We start from the raw sequence: 22,944 nt of genomic DNA on the forward strand, positions 1-22,944 counted from the left end.
TAAGTCCAAGAAAAGCTGATTGTCTTGATGTGCCTTTGTTACTATCTGTAACCTGGAGCGTGACTTTTCGGTCCTGGCAATCAGCACTGCCCCCACTGTATGGGCTGGTGGGGGTTTCCATCTCTGCCCCACATCTTCCCAGGCAGGGCCACACACTGTGCATCTCTGCACTGCCCACAGTACAGCCTGGCACAGGGCCCAGGGCTCAGGAGGCCTCAGGAAATGTGTGTGGATGCAGATAGATCAGAGAGAGGGAGGAATGGCAGAGGAAGTCGGTAGCTGGGCGGGTGTCAGGGATTAAAAGGGTGCTCCTGCCCCCAGCGAGAAGGATGACAAATGTCCCGTTGCCAAGGAGGCTTCTGGGGTAAACATCAGCTGTGGGTTGCAGCAGAGTTCTGGGGCTGAAAAGGGGGTGGGGGAAGCCTACTGGCCTGGAGCCCCAGAATTGTAGAACAGTCCAGACTCTCTCCTGACCAGCTGCGGGATGCCGGGTGGATTCTGCCAGACCCTTTTTTTTGGGGGTGGGGGGGGAAGCGGACTCCTCCCGCAGGAGAGAAGGCCCAAGTTTAGGAGCCAGGGCTCCCCCCTTCCCCGCCCCACCCCAGGGAAGAGCCCACCAGCAGCACCCCCACTTAAGGCCCAGCCAGTCCCTCCCTTCCCTCCAGCGCTGGCGCAGGCTGGAAGGCCAAAGCTTGGCTGGTTGAGTTGAGCCCTCTCTTGGGGGGCTGGGCCTGGACAATGGGAAGCGACAAGCCCCCCCGCCCCGCCGCTCCCGGGACATAAAGCAAGCCTTTCACTGTGGAGTTCGGTCGGTTCTTGGCACCCAGCGAGGCGGCGTCGGGAGGGGCGAGAAAGCCAGCGTGTTTGGGGGGTGGGGAAGGGGCCCGGCGATTCTGAGGACTCTCACCGGACCGGGGCCCCTGGGGCTGGCTCCCCAGCTGCGGGATGACCTCATACTGGAAGCCGGAACGACGCGGGGTGGAGGAGGGAGCCGGGCATCGAGGGAGCTGCGAGGTCGTGGCTCTGGGGAGCAAGTTTTGAGTGGGGGACAAGGACCAGCATCCACTCCTCCGGCCCTGCCGGCCGCTTTCCCTACTCGGCTCGTCAGTCCCGAAGCCCTTTCCACGTTCTTTCCCAGGAAATTCCCACCGACCGCAGGCCACAGACCCCCGGGCTCGCAGATGCTAGAGCTCAGGCTAGCCACCCCCTAGAGCTAGCGCAGCCTCTCCCGGGGGCCTCGGGCAAAGGAGGTGGGTGCTCAGCAGCTCGTGCCTTTTCACCTGGCGCGCCGGCGGGGGCCTCCTCCCCAGGCTCTGCTCTTCCTGGTCCCAGCCCCCACCCCTCACTCCCAGGCCACCAGCGTCTGTTCCCTTTCGCTGAGAGTTTGGCGTAGACAGCAAAGGAGCCATCGTGACTGACGGAGGAGCCTCGGAGAGACGAGACGGAGACGGCGACCGAGTGGGGGTGGGGGAAGGGGTGGGGACCGGCGCTGAGCCCTTGGGGCCTGGCGGCCGCGGCGGCGGAGAGGAGGTGGGGAGGGGCTCACGCCATTGGGAGAAACTCGTCTGGTCTGGGGCCAAGGCTGGGAGGGGGAGGGTAAGAACGCGAAGAAGCCGGGTCCTTTTATTTAATTTGAGGATAAATTGTACAAGTAACTCTTGCACCGTCTTTCTACCAAGCACACCTGCACACCCACCCCCCTCAACCCCTACCCCAGCAGACAAACTCAGTCTTCCCTTCAGCCCGAGATTTTTGCCTTAGGGTAGGGGAAGGACCGTAGGGAGCCGAACGCACAGGTTCCCCCACCCCCGCCCCCGCCCCACCCGCCCCCCAATTCTTAATCCTGGGTCTATGCACACACACCCTTCTCCTGGGATGGGTTAGCAGGCTGCTGCCAATGGGGCTGCTAAGCATCGCCCCCCGCCCCAGATTTCAAGTTCAAAGCCGCCACCCAAGATCAGCTCGTAAGAGCTGTGACTTGGGGAACTGCGTCCTTCTTTGGTTACCTTTTCCCAGACAGTATTCTAATTTCCAAACGTGGAAGAGGCGTGTGTGTGTGCGCGCGCGCTCGCGCCAGTGTGTGAGTGCCCGTGTGTCAGTATCACCGTGTGTGTGCGCGCGTGTGTGTATTGGGGGGGGGGGGTGTATTAATGGGTGATCTTATAAATGGAGACGAAAGAACTGAACTTAAAAGAAACTGGTCAATTGTAAAACAAACAGGAATAAACAACCCTTTAGATGTAATTTGTGGTTTGTCTGGAGGTGGAGGTGGCGCTGAAGAGGAACACCCACCCCCCAATATTTTCTCCTTTGCTGCGCCTCCACCCCCAGCATTTGGAGCGGCGGAGAAGCGGCTCCGGAGTGATTAATCCGGGGATAATTCACCCCCCCACCCCGCCCCCCGGCGCGAACCCCGCGAAGCGGGATTGGAGCGAGTCATTTCCGAGAGCGCAGCGCGCCTCTCCCCGGCCGGGCGGACACTTGGTTCATTCCAGCCGCAGAAGCTCAGGGCTCCCTCGTACCGGGATTTTTTCCGAGCAGAAAAAAAAAGCTCCAGAGCTCTCCTGACCTCCTTTCTCCTCGGCGGCGAGCGGAGCCTCTCCCTCGGCGCTGCCGGCCGCGCCATGCCGCGCTCGCGGGGACGAGAGCTGGGGCGCTGCGGCTGCCCCGCGGGGAGGGCTCGCGCCGAAGCCGAGATTTCGGCGCTCGTGCCGAGCGCCGGGAGCCGCTGGGACCGCCAGCCGCCGCCGCCGCTGACGCCGCCGCCTCTGCTGCTGCTGCTGGGCTGGGGGCTGCTCAGCGCCTCGGCCGCCGCGGGTAAGTCCGGCCACGCACCCCACCCGAGCCCTGAGCCCACCCATCCCCGACCAGGTCCCAGTCCCTTCCTCCGCCCTCCCCCTTAACCTCCCGCCCCCCTCAACGCCCACCCTCCTGCTCAGCCTCGCCTCGGTCGCCCCCCGTTCACCCCCATCCTCAGCGGTCCTCCGCGCTACCCTCACCCCTCCCTGCTACCCCCAAGCCCAGCCGCAACTTGACCGGATCCGGCCGGTGTGGGGGGCCTTGGGAGACAGACATCCCCTCCCGGCGTTGCGGGGCACCCGGACCGTGGCTTCAGTTTCTTCAGCCTCCCAGCCCCCAAGGTGCCAGGCTTTTCCCCGATAAACTTTCCTGGAGCCCTCCCTGCCTCCCGATCCTGGTTGGCACACCCGTCCTGGGGGGCTGGAGAGGAACGGCGCGCCCCCTCCCCATTCGCGCGTCTGCAGGGTCTGCCCTTCCCTGCCCCCGCCCATTTTCTGGCCACGGAAGCCCGCACCCCGCCGAAACCGCCCAGAGACTGCGGCCGCCTTCCCCCTTCCCCAAGTGTCTCCCTTCCTCGGCGCTCTGCGCTGGGAGCGGGGGTGGGGGGGTGTGTGGGGGGTGGGGGTGGGGGGTCAGGTGGGCGGGGGTCCCGAGCTCGCCGAGCTGGAGGACTCAGGTGGGGGCTAGAGGGTGCTGAGAGACGCGGGCGGGGGCTGTGCCCGGGGGCGGGGGAGGGAGTGTCGCCGCCAGGCTCCGCGCCGCCACCTTCCCCGCGGTTCCCACTCCGCGCCAAAGTGCCCTTTCCCGCGCCCTGCTGCAGCCCAGTGCCGGGGCTGCGGCAGCGGCGGCGCGGGCGGCGGGACCTGCTCCTGGCGACCGAGTCGGGGAGGGGGACCGACCTGGCGGGCGCGGCGAGTCCCGGAACTTCGCCGATATCTGGCTGAGGCGTGCGGACTGGGAGGGCAAGCGGACATTCGAGAGAACCCAGTCCCCATTGGGGATCACTGGCCTCAACTAATGCTATCCCACTTCCCCCCCCTGGTCCCCTCTGAGGCTCAGCTCTAGCCACAGCCTAGAAAGTTCTGCGTCCCCGGGTGGGGACGGGTCCAACCGGCGATACCTGGGGCCGCATTTTCATTTAGCCCGGAGGCTGACACCCACGGTGTGTGTGTGTGGTGGGGGGAACCCGTAACACCTGCTGCCCAGGCTTTGACTGAGGGCCCCTACGGCCTGGAGCCGTGTTGGTTTTCTATTTATTTTTTAAACCACCGATTGAACCTTTGAAAGCTTGGCTTCGGCCATCCGAACCTCCAGATTCTTCTCCCTTTTTGGAAAGTGCGACCCTTCCCCGGGGAGCTCTCTGGTCCACGCTGGGCTCCAGCATCTGGTGAGCCGGTCCCCGCAGACCGTGTTGCCAGCTCCTTAGCACGGAATGATATGGTTGCTGGTGAGGAAAGGCGCCCTGAGCCAGCCCTAGCTCTCGCATCCCTACTTGACCGGACTTTGTCAGTTTCTCCGCCGAGTCATAGCCGCCGACACCCAGAGAGGGGCGCCCGCGGTGCGCGCGCCTAGGAGCTCAGCCCTCGTGCACACCCACACCCACTGGGTGGCTGCGCGGTTCACAACGACGCCGCTGGTCACCCAGACTTGCCACATGAGCGGTGGGTCTATGGCTGGGCTGCTACCTGGCTGTCAGGCCTCTCAGAAGTGTGTCCAGGGGCAGCCCCGGCTCTGGCTTGGCAGACCTGAGATGACCCTTCATAGGATCCAGCTGTTTTTCCAGCTAGATTTGTCCCTGCCCTTTGGGCATGCCATGCCCCCAGGGAAAGAAAAAGGTCAACTCACCGGAGCTTGCACTCTTGGGCTGTGCTGGAGAACTGTTGGCGTGCAGCTCTTGGGTCGCCAGAGAAGTTGGGGGTGGGGGTGTTGAATGGCTTGGGGGAGGGGCTGCTTGCTCTCTGGCCGGCCTGCTCTGGCTTCCCCTGCTTCCAAATGCATTTCTTTTTAAACCCTTCCCGCATTTAGATGTGCTGTTGGCCTTGTGAGCAGCAGAGATTTGGAAACGGACTCGGTGACAAATGATGGCAGGATTTGGCACATTAGAGGGAAGCACATTTATTTTGTGTTCTCTTCACACTGTTGACTTTAAAAGACGCTCAGGACTGGGCTGTCTCCCTTCCTTGGCCCAGTGATGACTGGATAAAATGAGTATGGGATTTAAAAGGCGGAACCTCCTTATCTGCCTTTAACTTGGACCCTGACCCTTTCCAGCCGTGCCTCCACACTTTCCCCACCCCCAGCCTCCCTAGAGACCCTCCAACCCTTGCTTTCTGTCTCCCTATAATAGATCAGTCACTCTCCTGCCTTTTGTTTCCCTTGAAAAATTTAACAGAAAACAGGCCAACCTGGCTTCTCGGTCCTGTTGACCTTTCAGCTCCTGTCCCATCTTTCTTTCTGATTTACAAGTCAACTCTCTTAGAATCGGTCTTGAGCTCACTTTCTGTGCCACTGTTCACTCCCTGCTGTCTGGCTTCTGTCCCCAGGACTGGATTTCTCTAGGAAAGATCACCGCCGACCACCCCAATTGCCAAACCCATCAACTTTTCCTTTCTTTTCCTTTACCTGTCTGTGACTGTGAACTCTGGATTACTCCTTTGAAAATTTCTCTTCCTTGGGCTTCTGGGACACCGTGCTTGGCTGGTTTTTCTCCTACCTCTTGGCTGTTCCTTCCCAGTTTCTAATAGTAGCACTTATGCCCCTCCTGAAAATCTGGCTTCCTGCGGTGTTCCATTTCTTATGCTTTTCCTCATTTCCTCTCACTCCTCCCTGGGTGAGCTCATCCAGGCCCATTTCTTCCTCTGCCACACTCTGAAGCTTCCAGACAGATTTCCCCTGCCAAGATGCTTCTCCCGATATATGTCTGTTGGCTTCCGAGCCCACGGAAGCTCTGGATCTAGACAGCCTGCATATCCGGCTGACTCTTGGACATCTTCACCTGGATGTTTCTTTTCCAAAGGAAACTCATTAGCTCTGCACCCAACCTCCAGTATCCCCCAAGGAGGCTGCTGGTACCTGTAGCCTCCCAGTTACCCAGCCAGGAACCTTAGGATTATCCTCAGATCATCCTTATCAGGTTACCATCACTTTCTGTCAGTTTCATTCTCTCAATTGTTCTCAAACCTAGCTACTTTTCTCTGGATTAAGCAGCTCTGAGCACTGAAAAGACTGTTGTGCTTCCCATTTCCTTAAGTAATTTAAAATAAAGGCAATGTTAAACCGTAAATATGAGACATGCCTACAAAGTTCTGATTTTTCCCATGCTAACCACTTCGTTGCTTTGAAAGAAATCAAACATCAAGTTATTAAAAAAAAAAAAGAAAAAAGAATTTTCCCTGCTTTGCCTCTTGAAAACTGGAGCGCTGGCCATACCCATGGAATCATATTCAAAGTAGTTATTTATCTGCCTCTTGTGTGGAACTGTGAGCTCCCTGAGGGCAAGGCCAGTGCTTTATTTCTCCTGGCATCCCCAGCACCCAGCTCAGGACCTGGCATAGAACTGGTGCTTGATAGATGGTTGTTAAATTGGCTGATGATTTTTAAAAATATTTCTTTTGTGGACAGTTTTCTAGGGTCTGATAAGGCTAAATCAAGAGTTTTAGGGATCAAAGAATCACCAGCTGGTTTGCAGAGGTGATGAGATGACAAAGACCTGTTCTTCAGTTGCTTTCCCCCTAGAACCAATGTCACAGATTGGTAAGACATCTCCTTAGGTTCTAGAACCAACACAAGGACATGCCCTGAGCATACACCCTGCCCACCACACCCAGGAAAGACAGTGATGTATGGGTTTGAATTTCCATTTGTGATTAAGCTGTGGGTTTATGGTTTTAAAAAATAAGCTGACCACAGCAGAGAGAGTTGACCATATCTTGGGCTGGTGACAGTGTAGTTTTGATCAAGGTGAGCATTGTTGAAGGTGATGTGGAATGGCATTGGAGAACTAGATTGCTGGAGCTTGGACACTGCAAGGTTTGGGTATGTCTAGAAGAGTCCAGCAGGTGGCTTCAGTGACGTCACCTTGCCCCAGGTGTCTCACCTGCCTCTGTTTTATCATCATTGTCATACCAGCAGGATTAAGGGACTCTGAGGGCTCAGCAGAGCCACACGTTCCTTGCTAGAGAAGTAGCTGATCTTCAGACCTCCCCAAGGTTCAGGCTGCCCACCTGCAAAAGGGCCAAGTTATCACTGCACTTTGGAAAGGATTAGAAAAACCAGAGATGAAACAGACTCAGCACATACATATCGATTGTGCCCATGGAGGGGAAGATGGACCTGGAACAAGAACACCGAGGACAAAAGACTCTGCTAGGGAGTCTGTGTATTCTCCTCCACTCACCCTGCTCAGAAAACTGTCTGGGTACCCAGGGGAGTGACAGTAACAGCCAGTGTCCACTGAGTCCTGATGGCAACCCAAGCACTTGGTGTGTATTAACTTGACCCTCACAGCAACCCAGTGAGGCTGGCAATATCAGTCTCCCTCTATTATCCATGAAGAAATAGGTTCAGAGAGGACACATAACTTATGCACATAACCAGTCAACCAGGGATTGAACACAGGTCTGCCTGATCCAGAATCCTTCACTGGCAACCACGCTGTTATCTGAGGTCTAAGGAGAAGTGCTACAGCCCGGGAAGCCTTCCGCACAGGTGGCCTGTCTCTGTCCTGCCTTTCCCTCTGTGCTTGTGCATCAGTGATGCTGTGCTGCTTTGGCACTTGAGGCCCGGATCTCAAACTTCCAGCCTCTCAAGCAGCTATGGTCCGTCCATCTCCCTCACAGCTCCTCGGGGATGACTGCAAAGTCATCCTTGATTTGCTTCTAGTCCCAGAGTTCAGTTCCTTTCCACTGAACTCTGCTGTGAGCTCTCACAACTCCCCAGGTTGTAAAACCCTTCGTATCGTAAAACTCATCAGGACATATTGGAATTTCCTGTTTAATGAGACAATGTCCGCCTTTATTCCCTAAGGCTCTGTGAACACACAGCACAGAGCAGACACTCAGTCAACACTTGTTGACAGGATCAGAGGCAGGCTCTCTGGAGCCCAAGTTTCCCTCTTTCTCTCTGACTGCACTCTTGGACTTTTCCAAGGCAAGGGGCTTGGAGGAGTGGGAAGCATTGAAGGTGTATCCCCGTGTGGGAGACAGCGCTAGGTCCTTCTGCATATTACTAATAATAACTCTCTTTTACTGAGTGCTGGCTAAGTGCTTTACAGACATTACTATTCAATTCTCACAATTCAGGTGCTATAATATCATGTTTGAAGAGACTGAGACTCAGAAATTAAGCAGTTTGGCCAAGGTTATAGAGCAGATAGGAGAGGAAACAAGATTGAACCTCAGAGCTACCTTGACTCTAGGACTCACCCTTTTAATTCATGGAAAGCATCTGTCACGGTGCGGGACCTGCGGTTAGCATTCAGTGTTTTATATGTTAGATGCTGCCACTACCTCTGCTGCTGCGACTACTGTCTTTTTGCTTTCTGCACCAGCCTCTTAGAATTCTGAGAAACAGGTCTGATTCTGTAGCACTCTAAGATGCCATTAGCGTCAGCAAGAGTCTTTCTTCTCGCTCCTCCCACTGAAAGCGCGCTCATTAGAACCTGGCCTTCTCATCCAGCCATCAGCCCAGGTCATCATAGCTCTTCCTGTGCTGTATTGTGCTTAGTCGCTCAGTGGCGTCTGATGCTTTGCCACCCCTGCTGCTGCTAAGTCGCTTCAGCCGTGTCCGACTCTGTGCGACCCCATAGACGGCAGCCCACCAGGCTCCGCCATCCCTAGAGGGCTGAAAAGGGAAGGCTCTCTAGCGCCTCCTAGAGGTTGGAGAGCATCACTGACATTGCCTTCCTTTGGTTTCCCTCTTGGTGGTGTGAGTGCTGTCTCGCTTCAGCCCTTTCCGACTCTTTGTGACCCTATGGACTGTAGCCCACCAGGCTCCTCTGTCCATGGGGATTCTCCAGTCAACAGTACTGAAGTGGGTTGCCATGCTCTCCTCCAGGGCATCTTCCCACCCAGCAATGAACCTGCGTCTCTTAATATCTCCAGCATTGGCAGGCGGTTTCTTTACTACTAGGGCCACCTGGGATATGGCTTCCCAATCTCTCTTCTTTACCTGCTACAGAGATTTTCCAAGACAACAGGGGGACATCTGGGTGAACCTGCAAATGCAGGGTTATCTCAGAGTTTTCCGCCTCACAGAGACACTGTCTCAGGATTCAGTGACTTTGAATGGAATTTGGCTTGCCCACAGAAAGCAAACGGTAGGCTCTACAGTGTGGGGAATTCTCAACTAGAAAATGATGGTGTGTTTCTTAAAGCTCTTCCCTGGTTCTTGTAAGTTAAAGGAAACATGAAGCTCATACTTATTTCCTTTCTGGGCTCGGGAACTCAACTCCCTTTTCATACCCCACCTTTAAAGATGAGATGCTTTTTTTATGCCTGTACAAATTCAAGACATAATAAGAGCATGCTTTTGATTCCTTATCAATAGAGTAGGCATTTTGGAAGTTGTTTGAAAAAAATAAGGATGAGATTCTATATCTTTTTCCCCTCCTCTATCCCAATATACACTTAACTTTTAGATCTCCAGGGCCCTTTGGCTTTTCTCTTAGTTTCACATGACATGAAGAATGGTCATGCCCTGTGCATGTTAAGAAATGAGAACTTTGGCCAAGCAGGAGACGGGAGGGGAGTAGATGGAATGGAATATCATGGGGGTGGGACTGAAGAAACAGGAGGATTTGGGATGGACTGAGGTGAAGTAGGAAGGAGTGAGTTGTGGTAGGATCAAGAGTAAACTGGGATGTGTTGGGATGGGATAGAGCGAAAGAATTGGGATGGACTGGGATGGGTGGTGGAATGAAATGGAATAAGATTGAGTAAAATATGATGGTTTGAAGTGGGATTGAGTGGGTGAGATATAGAGTGTTCAGGAAATTGACTGGGGTCGGATAGAGTGGAGTGGGAAAGATTGAATCAGAAGGGACTAGGATGGGATGGGATAAGGTGGGATGGAGGAGTTGGACTGGAGTGTAGTGGGACAATCAAAATGTGGCCGAGTGGAGTGAATGTGTTATGGTGGGATGGAGTGAGATGGGGGAGTTAGGGTGTATTGGAGTGGCTTGGGTTAGGTGAATTGGAAGGAAGGACTGAGAGATGTAATGGGAGTATATAGCCAACTGGGTGGGCATTATGAGGAAATGGGAAATTAAGGAGGGGACCAGAAACAACCTAACCTGCCTCCCATTATTGTAGCATCTTTATCTTCCTTCCCAGAACTCCTCAGTTCCTCATGTGCCTGAACCCTGAAATTTCTAGCAGATAGAAAGTCCCCATTAGCCCTTGGTTCCACCTTGGTGTAGATCCTAAAAGGGTGCTGACCCCACTGTCTACTATTAGGGGGTCAATCTTAAGGGAGATATTGGGGTTCCTGTGTAGCCACCACCATGAACTCTATCAGAGAAATGTGCTAGCACATGGCAGAAGCCCCAGTGCTGCTGCTGCTGCTGCTAAGTCGCTTCAGTCTTGTCCGACTCTGTGCGACCCCATAGATAGCAGCCCACCAGGCTCCCCCGTCCCTGGGATTCTCCAGGCAAGAACACTGGAGTGGGGTGCCATTTCCTTCTCCAATGCATGAAAGTGAAAAGTCAAAGTGAAGTTGCTCAGTCGTGTCTGACTCTTAGCGACCTCATGGACTGCAGCCTACCAGGCTCCTCCACCCATGGAATTTTCCAGGCAAGAGTACTGGAGTGGGGTGCCATTGCCTTCTCCGGAGCCCCAGTGCAGCTCATGTCAAACCCAGCATCAGAGAAAGGTACTGTGCTCACCACAGAGGTAGTGGGGTGGCTATACCCACAGAAAACAAAACTCTGGATGCCATAGGGGGTCACCTCTCTGATGTCCTCTTTTGAGAGGTCCCCCCGCCCCGGAAACTGCCTTTCACTTTCTCCCTATTTGTGTCTTATTGTTGGAAAATTTTAAAACCAGATTGATCTCTCAGGGGATATCAATTTTATCCTTGAAAATCATCATTATAAGGAACTCTTATGATGCTAAAAATAATGTATGTATAGTTGTAAATTACTGAGAGCACCAGAAACTTATTTGAGAATCTTCCGTGTGGTCTGGAGCAGAAAATAAGGGTTCATATTACGGCACAAATAGCCTTGCTCCCTGCCCATGTCTCATTTATACTCAATTAAGTGCAATTATAGTCTAGAAACCTCAAAAAATTATGTGTCCATCTTCTTGGCTTTCAAATAGGAAATAGAATAAGGCCCATTATTAAGTAGCTACATCTATTTATTGATTGAAAGAAAGCAAGTGTGACAGTTGTAACTTGAAAGAGAGAAAGCAGAGACTTTGAAAGTTAGACCATTTGAGATACAAGTGAATTATCAGAGGATGTGCAGGCATTTTGTGTGGGATGATTGATGGTCCTTTCTGAGATGAGCTAATGTGGTAGAGTCAACTCAGGGCCCAGGAGGTTTGTATGTGGGTTGCTACCTGACTCTCCAGTCCAGCTTGAGTCTCACCACCTCCTGGCCCTCATTGCTTCCCCACTGCCGTGTCAGGGGTGGGAGTCCAGGGTGGAGAGAGGGTCAGGGATTGGGTGAGGCTTGGTGATGGGGTGTGGGCTCTGGCCCGTTGTGTGCTTGGATCCTCAGTCGTGTCCCACTCCTTGTGACCCCATGGGCTGTAGCCCGCCAGGCCCCTCTGTCCAGGAAATTTTCCAGGCAAGAATACTGGAGTGGGTTGCCATTTCCTACTCCAGGGGATCTCCCTGACCCAGAGATTGAACCCGCATCCTCTACATCTCCTGCATTGGTAGGCGGATTTTTTTGTTTTTGTGTGTGTGTTTTTGTTTTTTTTTTTTTTTACCATTGAGCCACCTGGGAATCATTACTCAGCAACAAAAAAGAGGTGAAAGTTTAATGATTTATTTTCAATCCATGACCGACAAGGACCTACTGTATAGCACAGGGAACTATGCTCAGTATTCTATAATAACCTAAATGGGAAAAGAACTTGGAAAAGAATAGATACATGTCTGTGGATAACTGAGTCCCTTCGCTGTACACCTGTAACTAACACAACATTGTTAATCAACTCAACTCCAATATAAAATAAAAATTAAAAAAGAAAATAGAATGTCCCTAGCATGATAACTGCCACCTCAGAGGTGGCCTCCCTCCTGCCGGGGACCTGTGTGGCCCTGTCTTCCTGGCCTGGTCATTTGTGAAGTGCTGACCTATGGGAGGTTCACAGCTGGAAGGAAGATGTTCTGGTATATTAGTATTTGATATGTTTCTTGAAATTTGGCCTGAGAGTCAGGAAACTAGTTTTTCAGCTTTGGGTATTCCTCTACATCTCACTTCTCCTTCTTAGGCCTGATTTCCTTGTCTGTAAAAGAAGAATGTTAATACCCCCCCATGTCTGTGTAATGCTGGTCTTGGAAGCTATTTAATCAACAAAACAAGAAAGATCCAGAGATTTTTGAACAGGTCACTGTGTAACCCTCGCCCAGTGGGAGACCCTACTGAGATGCGCATCTCCCGTCTCTGCAGGTGGCCTGCCTGGCTGTGTGTCAGGGGGTAGGGGCAGGGGGTGAAGAAGGGCAGACTCTCTCAGCTTCCTGGCCCTGATCCTGAGAAACTGAAAGAGAAGACACAGGACTTCCCGTCCACTGCTCCTCAGATAATCCACTGCAGTCTCCTCCCGACCTACCCACCCACCTTGGGGCAGCTTTCCTGAGCTCAGTCTGGGAGAGGTGACTGCTAGGGCTTCATTTTCACTAACACATCCATCCAAGGGACAAGATTTACCCCGAGGCCTTTTAATTCTAGCAAGAAAAATTCCCTGTGTTTGACAATCACTGGGACCCGCATCTCCTGTGACACTTTGTTCCTAGAAACATGGAAAGAGGGAAAATGCTTACAAGGATAGTTTTCCTGGTCATGTGGAAGGAACAGCTGGGGTTTTTTTGCTTCCTGCTTTTTTCCTTTTCTTTTTTGAGCATAACATGGAATTGACCTACCCTCAGATCATGACACTTTGTGATCATCTGTCTATGAAAGGCTCCTGTCTGGTTTTATTTTTAAAAAATTTTTCCTTCATTTATCCCTGATCCCAAGGCTATTGTTGCCTTCCTCCGTCAGTACCAACTCTAATATATTTTGTGAAAGTGAAAGTTGATCAGTCATGTCTGACTCTTTGTGACCCCATGGACTTCTTCAGGAATTCTCCAGGCCAAAATACTGGAGTGGGTAGCCTTTCCCTTCTACCCAGGGATTGAACACAGGTCTCCCACATTGCAGATGGATTCTTTACCAGCTGAGCCACAAGGAAAGCCCAATATATTTTATATATATCTTGAAATATGCATGGATCCTTATAAAATATGTAGGGTTGTTTTGTGTGCATATGTAAATTTATATAAATATAGTGAACTGATTTATTTACTTAGTACTGTAATTTTACAGATCTAGCCCTGCTCCTTGTATGTGTCTAGTCCTGACTGCGTTATGAATTGTGCATCCATCACATTTCCTGTATCAGCTCGCCTGGGACTAGACCCTTGGCTCGCCTGTAGCTCCTCCTGGCTACACTTGCAGTTTTGAAGAGCATCCTCCTACATGCTCTCTTGGAACCCTGCATGAGAATAATTCTGGGCTATACAAAGTGGAGAATTGGGATCCCTGAGTTAGCATATTAATTTTCTCTGTTCTGTCATAATGTTTTACAGAATGGCTGAGCTAGGGCTCACTTCCACCAAGAGTGCACAAGAGTTTCTATCTTCCCATATCATCACCAATACTTAATACTGTCCACCTTTCTAATTTTTGCCATTCTGATGAGTTTAAAGTGCCAGCTCACTCTTTTATTTTGCATTTCTCTTATGACAAATGTGAATATCTCTTATATGCTTGTTAGTTGTTTGAGCTTCTCTTTTTGTGAATTGCCTAGTCATATCCTTTGCCCATTCTTTTAATTAGACTTCCTATCTTAATTTAAAAAAACCTGGGTTTGATTTGCAGGAGTTTCTTTTATATTCCAGATATTGCCCTTTGTCAATTTTATAGATTCCAAATAACTTCTCCCAGTCTTCCATCTGTCTGTTTTGTTTATGATGTTTCTCTTTGGACAGAGAGGCTTTGTTTTGAGGTAGTCAGATCCATCAGTGTTTTGTGGAAGGCAGAAGTTGGGACATATGGGGGCACTGATGAGCCAAGTGTCCGGGTGGGCTTGCAGGCCCACCTGGGTCCATCCTCCTACAGGGCTGGTGCTCTGTATGGAGGGCTTGAGGAATCCTAGAGTCTTCCTGTCCACACAGGGCTCTCAAATCCTATGGGAGGTCTTTCTCTTGGCTCAGAGCCCTGTGTTTTGGACGGTGCCAGTTAAAGTACAAATTAATTACTTGATGTGTACCACACTTAGAGAATGTGAAGCTTCACTCAGTCCTTCAGGGGGTGTTTATGAAGCATGTGTGCTGGGCCTCAGCTTTTGAATGCATTGGGGGTTACAGACAAGTTTCAAAGATAAGGGAACATAAGAGAGACAACTATCCACTGTTCACAGCAGCATTGCTCACGATATCCAAAAGGTAGACATAACCCGTATCTATTAATGGATGAATGGATAGACAAAATGTGGCATCTACATACAGTGGAATATTATTCAGCCTTAAGAGAAGAGACTCTATATTCTACAACTTGGATGAGCCTTGAAGATATTATGTTAAGTGAAATTGTGCTTAGTCCCTCAATCGTATCCGACTCTTTGCAACTGCATGGACTATAGCCCGCCAGGCTCCTCTGTCCGTAGAGATTCTCTATGGACACATGGAAGTATTCTCTAGGCAAGAATACTGGAGTGGGTTGCCATGCACTCCTCCAGGGAATCTTCCCGACCCAGGGATCGAACCCCGGTCTCCCGCATTGCAGGTGGATTCTTTACCAGCTGAGCCACCAAGGAATTATCCAGTCACAAAAGAATAAATCCTGTATGATTCCAGTTAATATGAAGTATCCAGAGAAGTCACATCCATAGAGACAGAAAGTAGAATGGTGGTCACTGGAACTAAGGGTTCAGAGACTGAGGGGAATGGGGGCGGATATTGTTTAATGAACAGAGCTTCAGTTTTGCAAGATGAGAAGAATTCTGGAGATGGATGGTGGTGATGGTTCCACACAATGTGAATCCTCAACACTCCTGAACTGTACATTTAAAAATGGTTAATATAGTAACTTTTATATTATATGTATTTTGCCACACACAAAAAAGAGGAACCACTATCCAGACTCAAGGGGTAAGGGAAGCTCCTAGAATAAGCGATGTGTAGGCTGAGACTTGCGGGATAGAGAGCAGAGAGCAAACGAAGAGAAGGGGAAAGGATTCCAGCATGGAAACGTACCAGCACAAGCTCTTGGTTGGGCGGATGTGAGGCATGTTCAAGGTCTGGAATAAGCTCAGTGCAATGTGGAGGTCGGCTAACCGAGTGGGGAGTCTGGAGCGGGAGTGGCGCTGTCGGCTAGGCGGGCTGGCGCGGGTCTTGAAGGAAGGTGGTGTGACGAGGGAGCATATGGTACCAGGGCACTGCTGGGGAAGGCAGGTCCTGGTGCCCCACAGGGAGAGGTCAGCAAGGAGGAGACGAGGGCATCCTCATTTTTTCTACCCTGTTCCCCGCCTGCCCAGAGAGGGTAAAACCTTTGCTAGAACTGTCTGAAGTCCACAAAGCCCGTGTAATACATTGTGGATTGTGAATCACAGTTCTGTTGATCCTGCCCCAGTGAGAACATCCCACAGCTTTCTTCAAGAAAGGAAATAAGAATAGTTCATCCACCTGCTTGGGGATGGCATCGCAGGCCACTGAAATGTTCCATCTCCTGGAGACACCTGCTGCATTCCGCCTTGTCCAAGTCGTGTGTGCCCTGCGCATTTTCATCATTCTGCCTCCTCTGTTCCCTCCCGACTCCTCTTCCAAACTCTCCAGTTATCTCCTGCCCACTTCCTTTCCTGCTCCCTCCTTTTTTCCCAGCCCTGTTACTTTCCTGACACCAAGACTCTTCATTCTCATTGTAGAGTCATCCTCCTCCATACTCCCAGCCTCACCATCAGTTTGAGCCTCCTCCTGACCTTTGACCTTGTTGCCTCTATCCCTTCAAAGGGTTGACCTTCGATCTCTACCCCCTTCTCACCTAGGACCTGCCATCTCCATGGCCTTTCCTTTAGCCAGACTTTGGCCCAGCAGCTCTGTCAACAAGGAGGATTTTCAAGGCCTTTAGCTGCTCCCATCTGCTTAGGACCTGTGGACTGGGTCACTGGAACACTCACTGGGCCCTTAGTGTAGTGGCCCTAGCCCAGGGGTCAGGGATACAAATAGCATTTACAACCAAGTGCCTTTCCCAAGCACAGTGACATGTTCCCAAAGGCCCAGGGAACTCTAAGAGAATATAGGAGGGAGACAGATGGCAGGACAGGCTTCCCCCAGGAGAACAAGCAGGCTCTCCAAGAGTAAGCAGACGTCCGACTTTCACTTTCTTTCCATATGAGGGTAGGGGGTCCTAAGCAGAGGGAGTAGCCTTCACTAAAGCTTGAGGCAGAAAGCTGTGACTGGGAGATGTCAAGTTTGCATCATCATCCTGTCCATCAGCACCACCTTCCTGGAAGCTGGAAGTGGTCTTTTAAGGAGCACTCGGGAAATGCTGAGAGCGGCAGGCTCCCCTCCCTAAACCTCGTGGCCCTTCAAAGAAAGCACTCATTTTGCAGTTGAGAAAACAGATTTAAGGAGATCAAGTTACTTGGCCAAGATCCTATAGCTAGGAAGGAAGAGAGCCTGGATTTAAAGTAGTCTGATTCAGGAGCCCACAGGCTTAACCATCGCTGTACCCAGGCCAAATGAATGAGTGAACGAATGTGTGTGTTAGTTGCTCAGTCGTGTCCAACCCTCTGCAACCCTTTGGACTGTGGCCCAGCAGGCTCCTCTGTCCATGGAATTCTCCAGTCAAGAATACCAGAGTGGGTTGCCATTTCCTCCTCCAGAGGATCTTCCCGCTCCAGGGGTTGAGCCTGAGTTGCATTGCAGGCAGATCTTTATCTGCTGAGCCATAAGGGAAGCCCAGGTTGCTCAGTTACAAATGTAGATTCTCAGGTCCTCCCCGAATCTTCTAAATCATAGTACCCTGGAGCATGGTGCGGAAGCTGCATCTTTAACAAGTTCCTATTATTATTATGCACATGAAGTCTGTTGGCTGCTGCTGCTGCTACTGCTAAGTCACTTCACCACCAGGCTCCCCTGTCCCGGGGATTCTCCAGGCAAGAACACTGGAGTGGGTTGCCATTTCCTTCTCCAGTGCATGAAAATGAAGAGTGAAAGTGAAGTCGCTCAGTCGCGTCCGACTCCTAGCGACCCCTGCTAAGTCACTTCAGTCGTGTCCGACTCTGTGCAACCCCAGAGACAGTAGCCCACCAGGCTCCCCTGTCCCTAGGATTCTCCAGGCAAGAACACTGGAGTGGGTTGCCATTTCCTTCTCCAATGCATGAAAGTGAAAAGTGAAAGTGAAGTCGCTCAGTCGTGTCTGACTCTTAGTGACCCCATGGACTGCAGCCTACCAGGCTCCTCCGTCCATGGGATTTTCCAGGCGAGAGTACTGGAGTGGGGTGCCCCCCTAGGAACCTCTAAAACATGCAGCTCCCCAGCCTGAAGGTGGAATCCAGAGGAGATGGGCCTTCAACCATCCACTCCTCTGCAATGATCCTGACCTTGACCTCACCCAAGAATCAACAGAGGAAGGGCTTCCTGCTCCCTCTCCCCACTCCTTTCCTCTCAGCTGAGCCCTGATGGAGCAGGGACCCCAGACGTGACCAGATTAGTGCTGTTGTGCTTCAGTGGCCCCCCTAGGGGACTGGGAAAGCATCCCAGCCCCACAGGCCTGCATTCCATTCCTAAACTGCTTAGTGCGCTTGACAAAAGGCCTGCTGGTCAGGACGGGCCTGGCAGCTCTGAGCTCCTGATTCACCATGTCCTTCTACCAGCCCCTGATCTGTTAGGTGAGAAAGCAGGACACTCAGGGGAGTCTTATCCTTGACTTCCTTCTGTGCTAACTCCTATTATTCCTGATTTGAAGAGCGGACACAAAACACCTAAATGCCTTTGTCCTGGGGCCTGTTGGTGGAAAGCAGCTTCAGTTTAGGACAGAGGCAGGGCAGGTAGGCTAAGGCAGGCAGCCAGGTGCGGTCAGGATAAGGGTCAGGGCACACTGGAGAGGAAGCTCCCAAGGGTGGGGCCAAGCTGTCCAGGTTTGTTTCTGGGTGGAGGAGATCCCCTGCCAGGGGGAGGGGCCTTAACCCAGTGGAGGGGCATTTAGGAAGTCTGTGGGTCCCTGTGAGCTGTCAGGGACTCCGCAGGGAAACCAAGGCAGAAGGCCAGTTATGCAAATAGGGATGCTAAGACAGAAAGTTCTCTGGGAGGTGGGGAAGCATCATTCATTTAGCCAAGGGTTTATTGAGTTTCAGGAAGTGGGGTAGGGACTATTAAATGAGTGCCCTGGGAGAAAAAGACTTCATAATCAGTTAAGTTTGGGAAATACGAGGTCCCTGATTTCCAACGTGTGGCCCAAGGCTTTGCCAGGAAGCTTCCTAGAATTGCAGCTTCACTGTCTTGCCTGCAAAGGTCTGTGATTGCCCACCTCTCAGCATGCAGCTTTCCTGCCTTGTGTCCACATAAAGCTGTGCCCCACTGATAAGGTTTGGGTTCCTTTATTCACTGCTGTGTCCCCAGCACCTAGGACAGTGCCTGGAGCCTGGTAGATGCTCAGTCAGTACTGACTGGATGAGTGAATGCTCACCAGGTGGTGGCCAGGTCCAACTGAACCCCCCTGGAAGCCGCTTTCTGAGCAGCAGAGACACAGTGTGGATTTCCTTTTTGTTTACCGTTGCTGCACCAGATACAGCACATTTCCTCAGGTGAAGCACTGCTGAGAGGCTGGGCAAGGGCGTGGTGGGAATTTTCGATGCAGAGCAATGGAAGAGCTGCTCTGGGTCAGCTTGTGTTTCAGAAAGATCCTGGTGTTGCTGGAATATTTGAGTTGGAAGGCATTATTAAAAATTCAGTATTTTGAGAACTGTTAGCCATTAACACCTTAGTAAAAAAAGAAAAAAAAAAAGAACTGATCAGTCTGAAGAGATTAGGGTCATATAGGGTGGTAAAGGGTATATTTGTGAGTATCTGGACTCACCCAGTGTCCCCAGGCCTCAGATTTTGAACGAGAAGTTTTTTTTTTTAACTGAATTGGCTTGTTCTTAACTCACATTTCCTTTTTTTTTTTAAGGCTGTAGCTAGTAGATTTTGTTTATTTTTGGCTGCGCTGGGTCTGTTGCTGCACATGGGCTTTCTCTGGTCGCGGTTAGCAGGGGCCGCTCTCTAGTTGCAGAGCACAGGCCGTTCATTGCGGTGGCTCCTCTTGTTGCAGAGCACGGGCCCTAGGGCACACAGGTTCAGTGGGTGTGGCATACAGGGTGTGCAGCTGCCCCGCGGCATGTGGAATCCTCCCGTCCCCAAACCCATGTCCCATGCCCCGGCAGACAGAGTCTTAACACATCAGAGAAGTCTGGAACCTAGAAGGTAATCTGACCCAACCTCGTTCCTCTCTTTGCTCTTGATCTGGTTCTTGTTGGCCTCTCCCACTCAGCTTAGTCCTGGCGTATCCTGCTTCCGGCTCCATGTCACTCTGAACCACAGGCTCTATCTTGGGACTGTTCTCATCTCTAGGGCAGCTTCACCCACTTGTTCTCCCAAACACCCTTGTTTCCTACATCACAGAATGTGGACATGAAAGGAAACAGCTGCGTGAACCTTGCTGCCGAACTTCGGGTAGAAAGCCCCGAGGGTGCTGTGCCCTGCTACCCGGGAATGTTGCTGTTTTTGATGGGCTAATTGGAGACTCCGCTCCCCATTTCTCCAACCCCTCCCTGTGCTGTTTCCTTTCCATCAGCCCAGAAACACACTTTGTTTTCATCTTAAAAACACAGCAAACAACATCCCTTCTTGACTCTGCACCCGCTTCTGGCTGTCACCCCGTCTCTCTCCTTCCCTGCTCTTGCTTCCTGGGAGAGTGTCTGCCAACGTATTTCTCAGCCCCTGTCATCCGCCTTCCACCCTCCCCACTCCGGGCGAATGCTCCAGCCCCGGGCGCCACATGACTTCCTATTTTCCAAAGCCAAGCCTCTCTTTTGGCTTCTAGACCTTTCTCAGACTGGCCACCGCCTGCCTCTCACCCTTCCATCTGCCTTCTCCCTTCCTCAGCATCTGACGCTACTCATCACTCCCTCCCGCATAAAATTTGCTCTTGTATTGGAGCGACTGAAATGAACTGAACTGAACTGGTGCTCCCAGGCCTTAGCTGAGCTCTCTTTATTCTACATTCATTTCTCCCTGTGGGTTTATGCTCCTCTCCAAATGCTGGTAATCCCCTCATCCCACGTTTAGAGGAAGACAATGCTTTTGAACTCCAAGGCCACGCCCTGGTCCATGGCCTCACACTCAACAGGATATCTGCCGAATTCTTCCTTTCTGTTGTTACCAGTGTCATGCCCCTTACCCCCAGCAGTCTCACCATCCCATAATTTTTTTGTGTCCCATCTCCATGCATCTTCCTGTGCCAGAAATCTAGGAACCATCCTTGAATTCCACCCCCCACCCACACGCTTTCAGTCATCAGATCTTGTGGATTCTGCCTCCCAAATAACTCTCCAGCCTCCCCACATTCTCACTAGAATGGCTGAAGCTTAGGCTTTATTTACCCTTTGCTCCTGGACACTTGGGACCTAGCATTCTGGCCTTGGCAGTGGCAACTGTGTGGTCTCTCAAAGCCCTTCTCATCTTCCTGCAACTGATGGTGTGCGGTTTGGTCAGAGAGATACAGGAGAGCGGCTTTCCTCTCTGGATGGAAGGGGAAGGCAAGACAAAGGTCAGTGAGAAGTTGGCATTCCCTTGAAGCAGTGGCAGAGACTCTGAGGCTCTTGGATAAGAGGGAGCCTGGGGAGGAGTTGAAGCTGATGTGCCATGGATACCTGATCCTGTCATGCCCTCCTTCTGGGGCTCGGATTCATGGGCTGGAAGGACAGAGAATGCCAGTTGAGAGAACGGGAAAGTTGCAATTCCTTTAGGACAGACTGGCTGCATGCCTGACACCCGCCGGGGCACAGGCTTTGGGTCCATCGTGTTGAAGAGCATGGCTCCAGCCTGAGCCCAGACATGCCGCTGTGAGGGTAAGTCCTGGGAGCTGAGCACTCAGGATTGTCTGCAGAATCGGGACCGGGACTGGGTCTACAGGGTGCACTCTGTGCCCCCTTTCCCAGCCGGCTCTCAGCATGAGAGCGACAGACATGCTCTACCCACGGTTTTAGGAGGATGGGGGAGCACCTGGTGGACACGCTTTGCCTTCAGTCCAGTGCCCCTGCCCACGGGTAAATCATGGTCCATCAAGGGACAAGGAAGGAGCGGGCAGGTGGCAGAGGGAGGCAGGGAGATCTCCCCTTCTCTGTGGGCTGAAGCTGAGTGGTGGAAGGCAGGGGAGGCTCCTAAATGTCTCCCTCCCCCAGCACAGCCCAACTATGTTATGACTAGGGACACTCCCATTCTCTGAGATCCTCCCAAGAAACTTGTATCTCAAGGTATTCCGCCTGTGTGCATTTATCAAAAGGAGCATGGATTCGTTTTCCCATTTTTATTCCTAAAAGACACGTAACTGGTGGCTGTTTCAGGTCTGTTTTCTTGTTGTTCAGTTGCCAAGTTGTGTCCGACTCTTTCTGACCCCCAGGCTTCCCTGTCCCTCACAATCTGAGAGTTTGCCCAAGTTCATGTCCATTGAATGGGTGATGCCATCCAACCATCTCATCTCAGGTCTATTGGCCCTGATCAACTTTCTCCCCACATCTCACCTGCCTGGAAACAGTTATGGGGAGACTGTCCCAAGTGGTGGGTAAAAATTCACTCAAGATCCCAGTTCCCTTTAGATCTGCCCCCGGACAAAGGCAGGCAAAGCCGCTGCCAATCTCTTGAGAGCCTCTCTTCCTTTCTGTGTTCCAGGGCCCCATCCCCTTCTCACCTTCTCTGGGCCTCGATCTTCCTTGTTTCTGATTCTCCGAGTGCAGGCCGTTCGTTAAATATTCACTTTCCGGACTTGGGCTGTTCTGATCTTCACCCACCCTGGGAAAAGGCATCCTTTTGGGAACTCACTCTTATTCCTTTATTCAAGGTTGAGGTGCTTCCATTCATTCCCAAATGCACCTCATTGCATTTTCCCTTTCAAAGCAGCAGACAGCCCTGCCAAGGAGCTAATGTTTCTCATGCAGCAAGCAGAGGGGCTGGGAAAACCAACATCCCTTAATTGTCAAGCCCGTGGGGCCCCATGAGGGCCTCAGCTCCATCTCACCAATCAGGATGGACAAAGGGCACTGTGACCTCACTGAGTGGGACTAGTTCCAGCCTCAGGCAGACACTTGGCATTTATTTGCCTGTGCATTTTGATTGTGGATAAGTGCAGTTTCTTTTAGGCCCTTTGAAGTATTGAAAATAGCTCACAAACTCTCATTAGTGCCTTTGAAGACTCGTAGGGGTCTGAGAACCCCGGGCAGGGCCCTGATCTTGTCCAATTCCCCCTCTGCATGCTCCTTGCCACACCTTTCTTTCCTTCTCAAGTTTGGAACCAATCGAGTGAAAAACACAAGAGGAGTCAAATGGAGAGATCAAAATGTCAGCACGTTACTGATGGAGCTGGTTGGAGGATGTGACTTCAGATAGGTGTCCAAATCAGCTTTTTAATATATCATTCTTGAGTGGGAGTAACTTACCCAGCCATTCAGGAGCATAGGGGACAACCTGGAGCCTCCCTCTTCGGGGCCAGGCCTGTTGGACTAAATTTAGGGAGCTGCAGGGTGGATAAGGCTGAGCTGGTCTTGCCAAGTTCTCCCTTCAAACTCACTATTTAGACAAGTCTCCTCCTGCATGGGGAGAGGGTGAGGGGTCAGGGAGACCAGAGGAATACACGTGTCTGTAGTACTTTGTCCTCTGGGGCATGGAGTGTGAATG

The 22,944-nt window shown here is 51.7% G+C and overlaps 1 protein-coding gene across 1 annotated transcript in view; it reads left to right on the forward strand.

Annotated features, from left to right (window-relative positions):
- The first annotated feature begins 2,366 nt into the window (after nt 1–2,366).
- CSMD2 (CUB and Sushi multiple domains 2) overlaps nt 2,367–22,944 on the forward strand; it is a 693,817-nt gene continuing 673,239 nt past the window's right edge. Inside the window, exon 1 of the mRNA XM_044945284.2 lies at nt 2,367–2,817. Coding sequence (XP_044801219.2) covers nt 2,625–2,817 — 193 coding nt within the window. The 5' untranslated portion in view covers nt 2,367–2,624. The remainder of the gene's footprint in view (nt 2,818–22,944) is intronic.

This window comes from Bubalus bubalis, chromosome 6 (assembly GCF_019923935.1).
Source record: "Bubalus bubalis isolate 160015118507 breed Murrah chromosome 6, NDDB_SH_1, whole genome shotgun sequence".
NCBI lineage: Eukaryota > Metazoa > Chordata > Mammalia > Artiodactyla > Bovidae > Bubalus > Bubalus bubalis.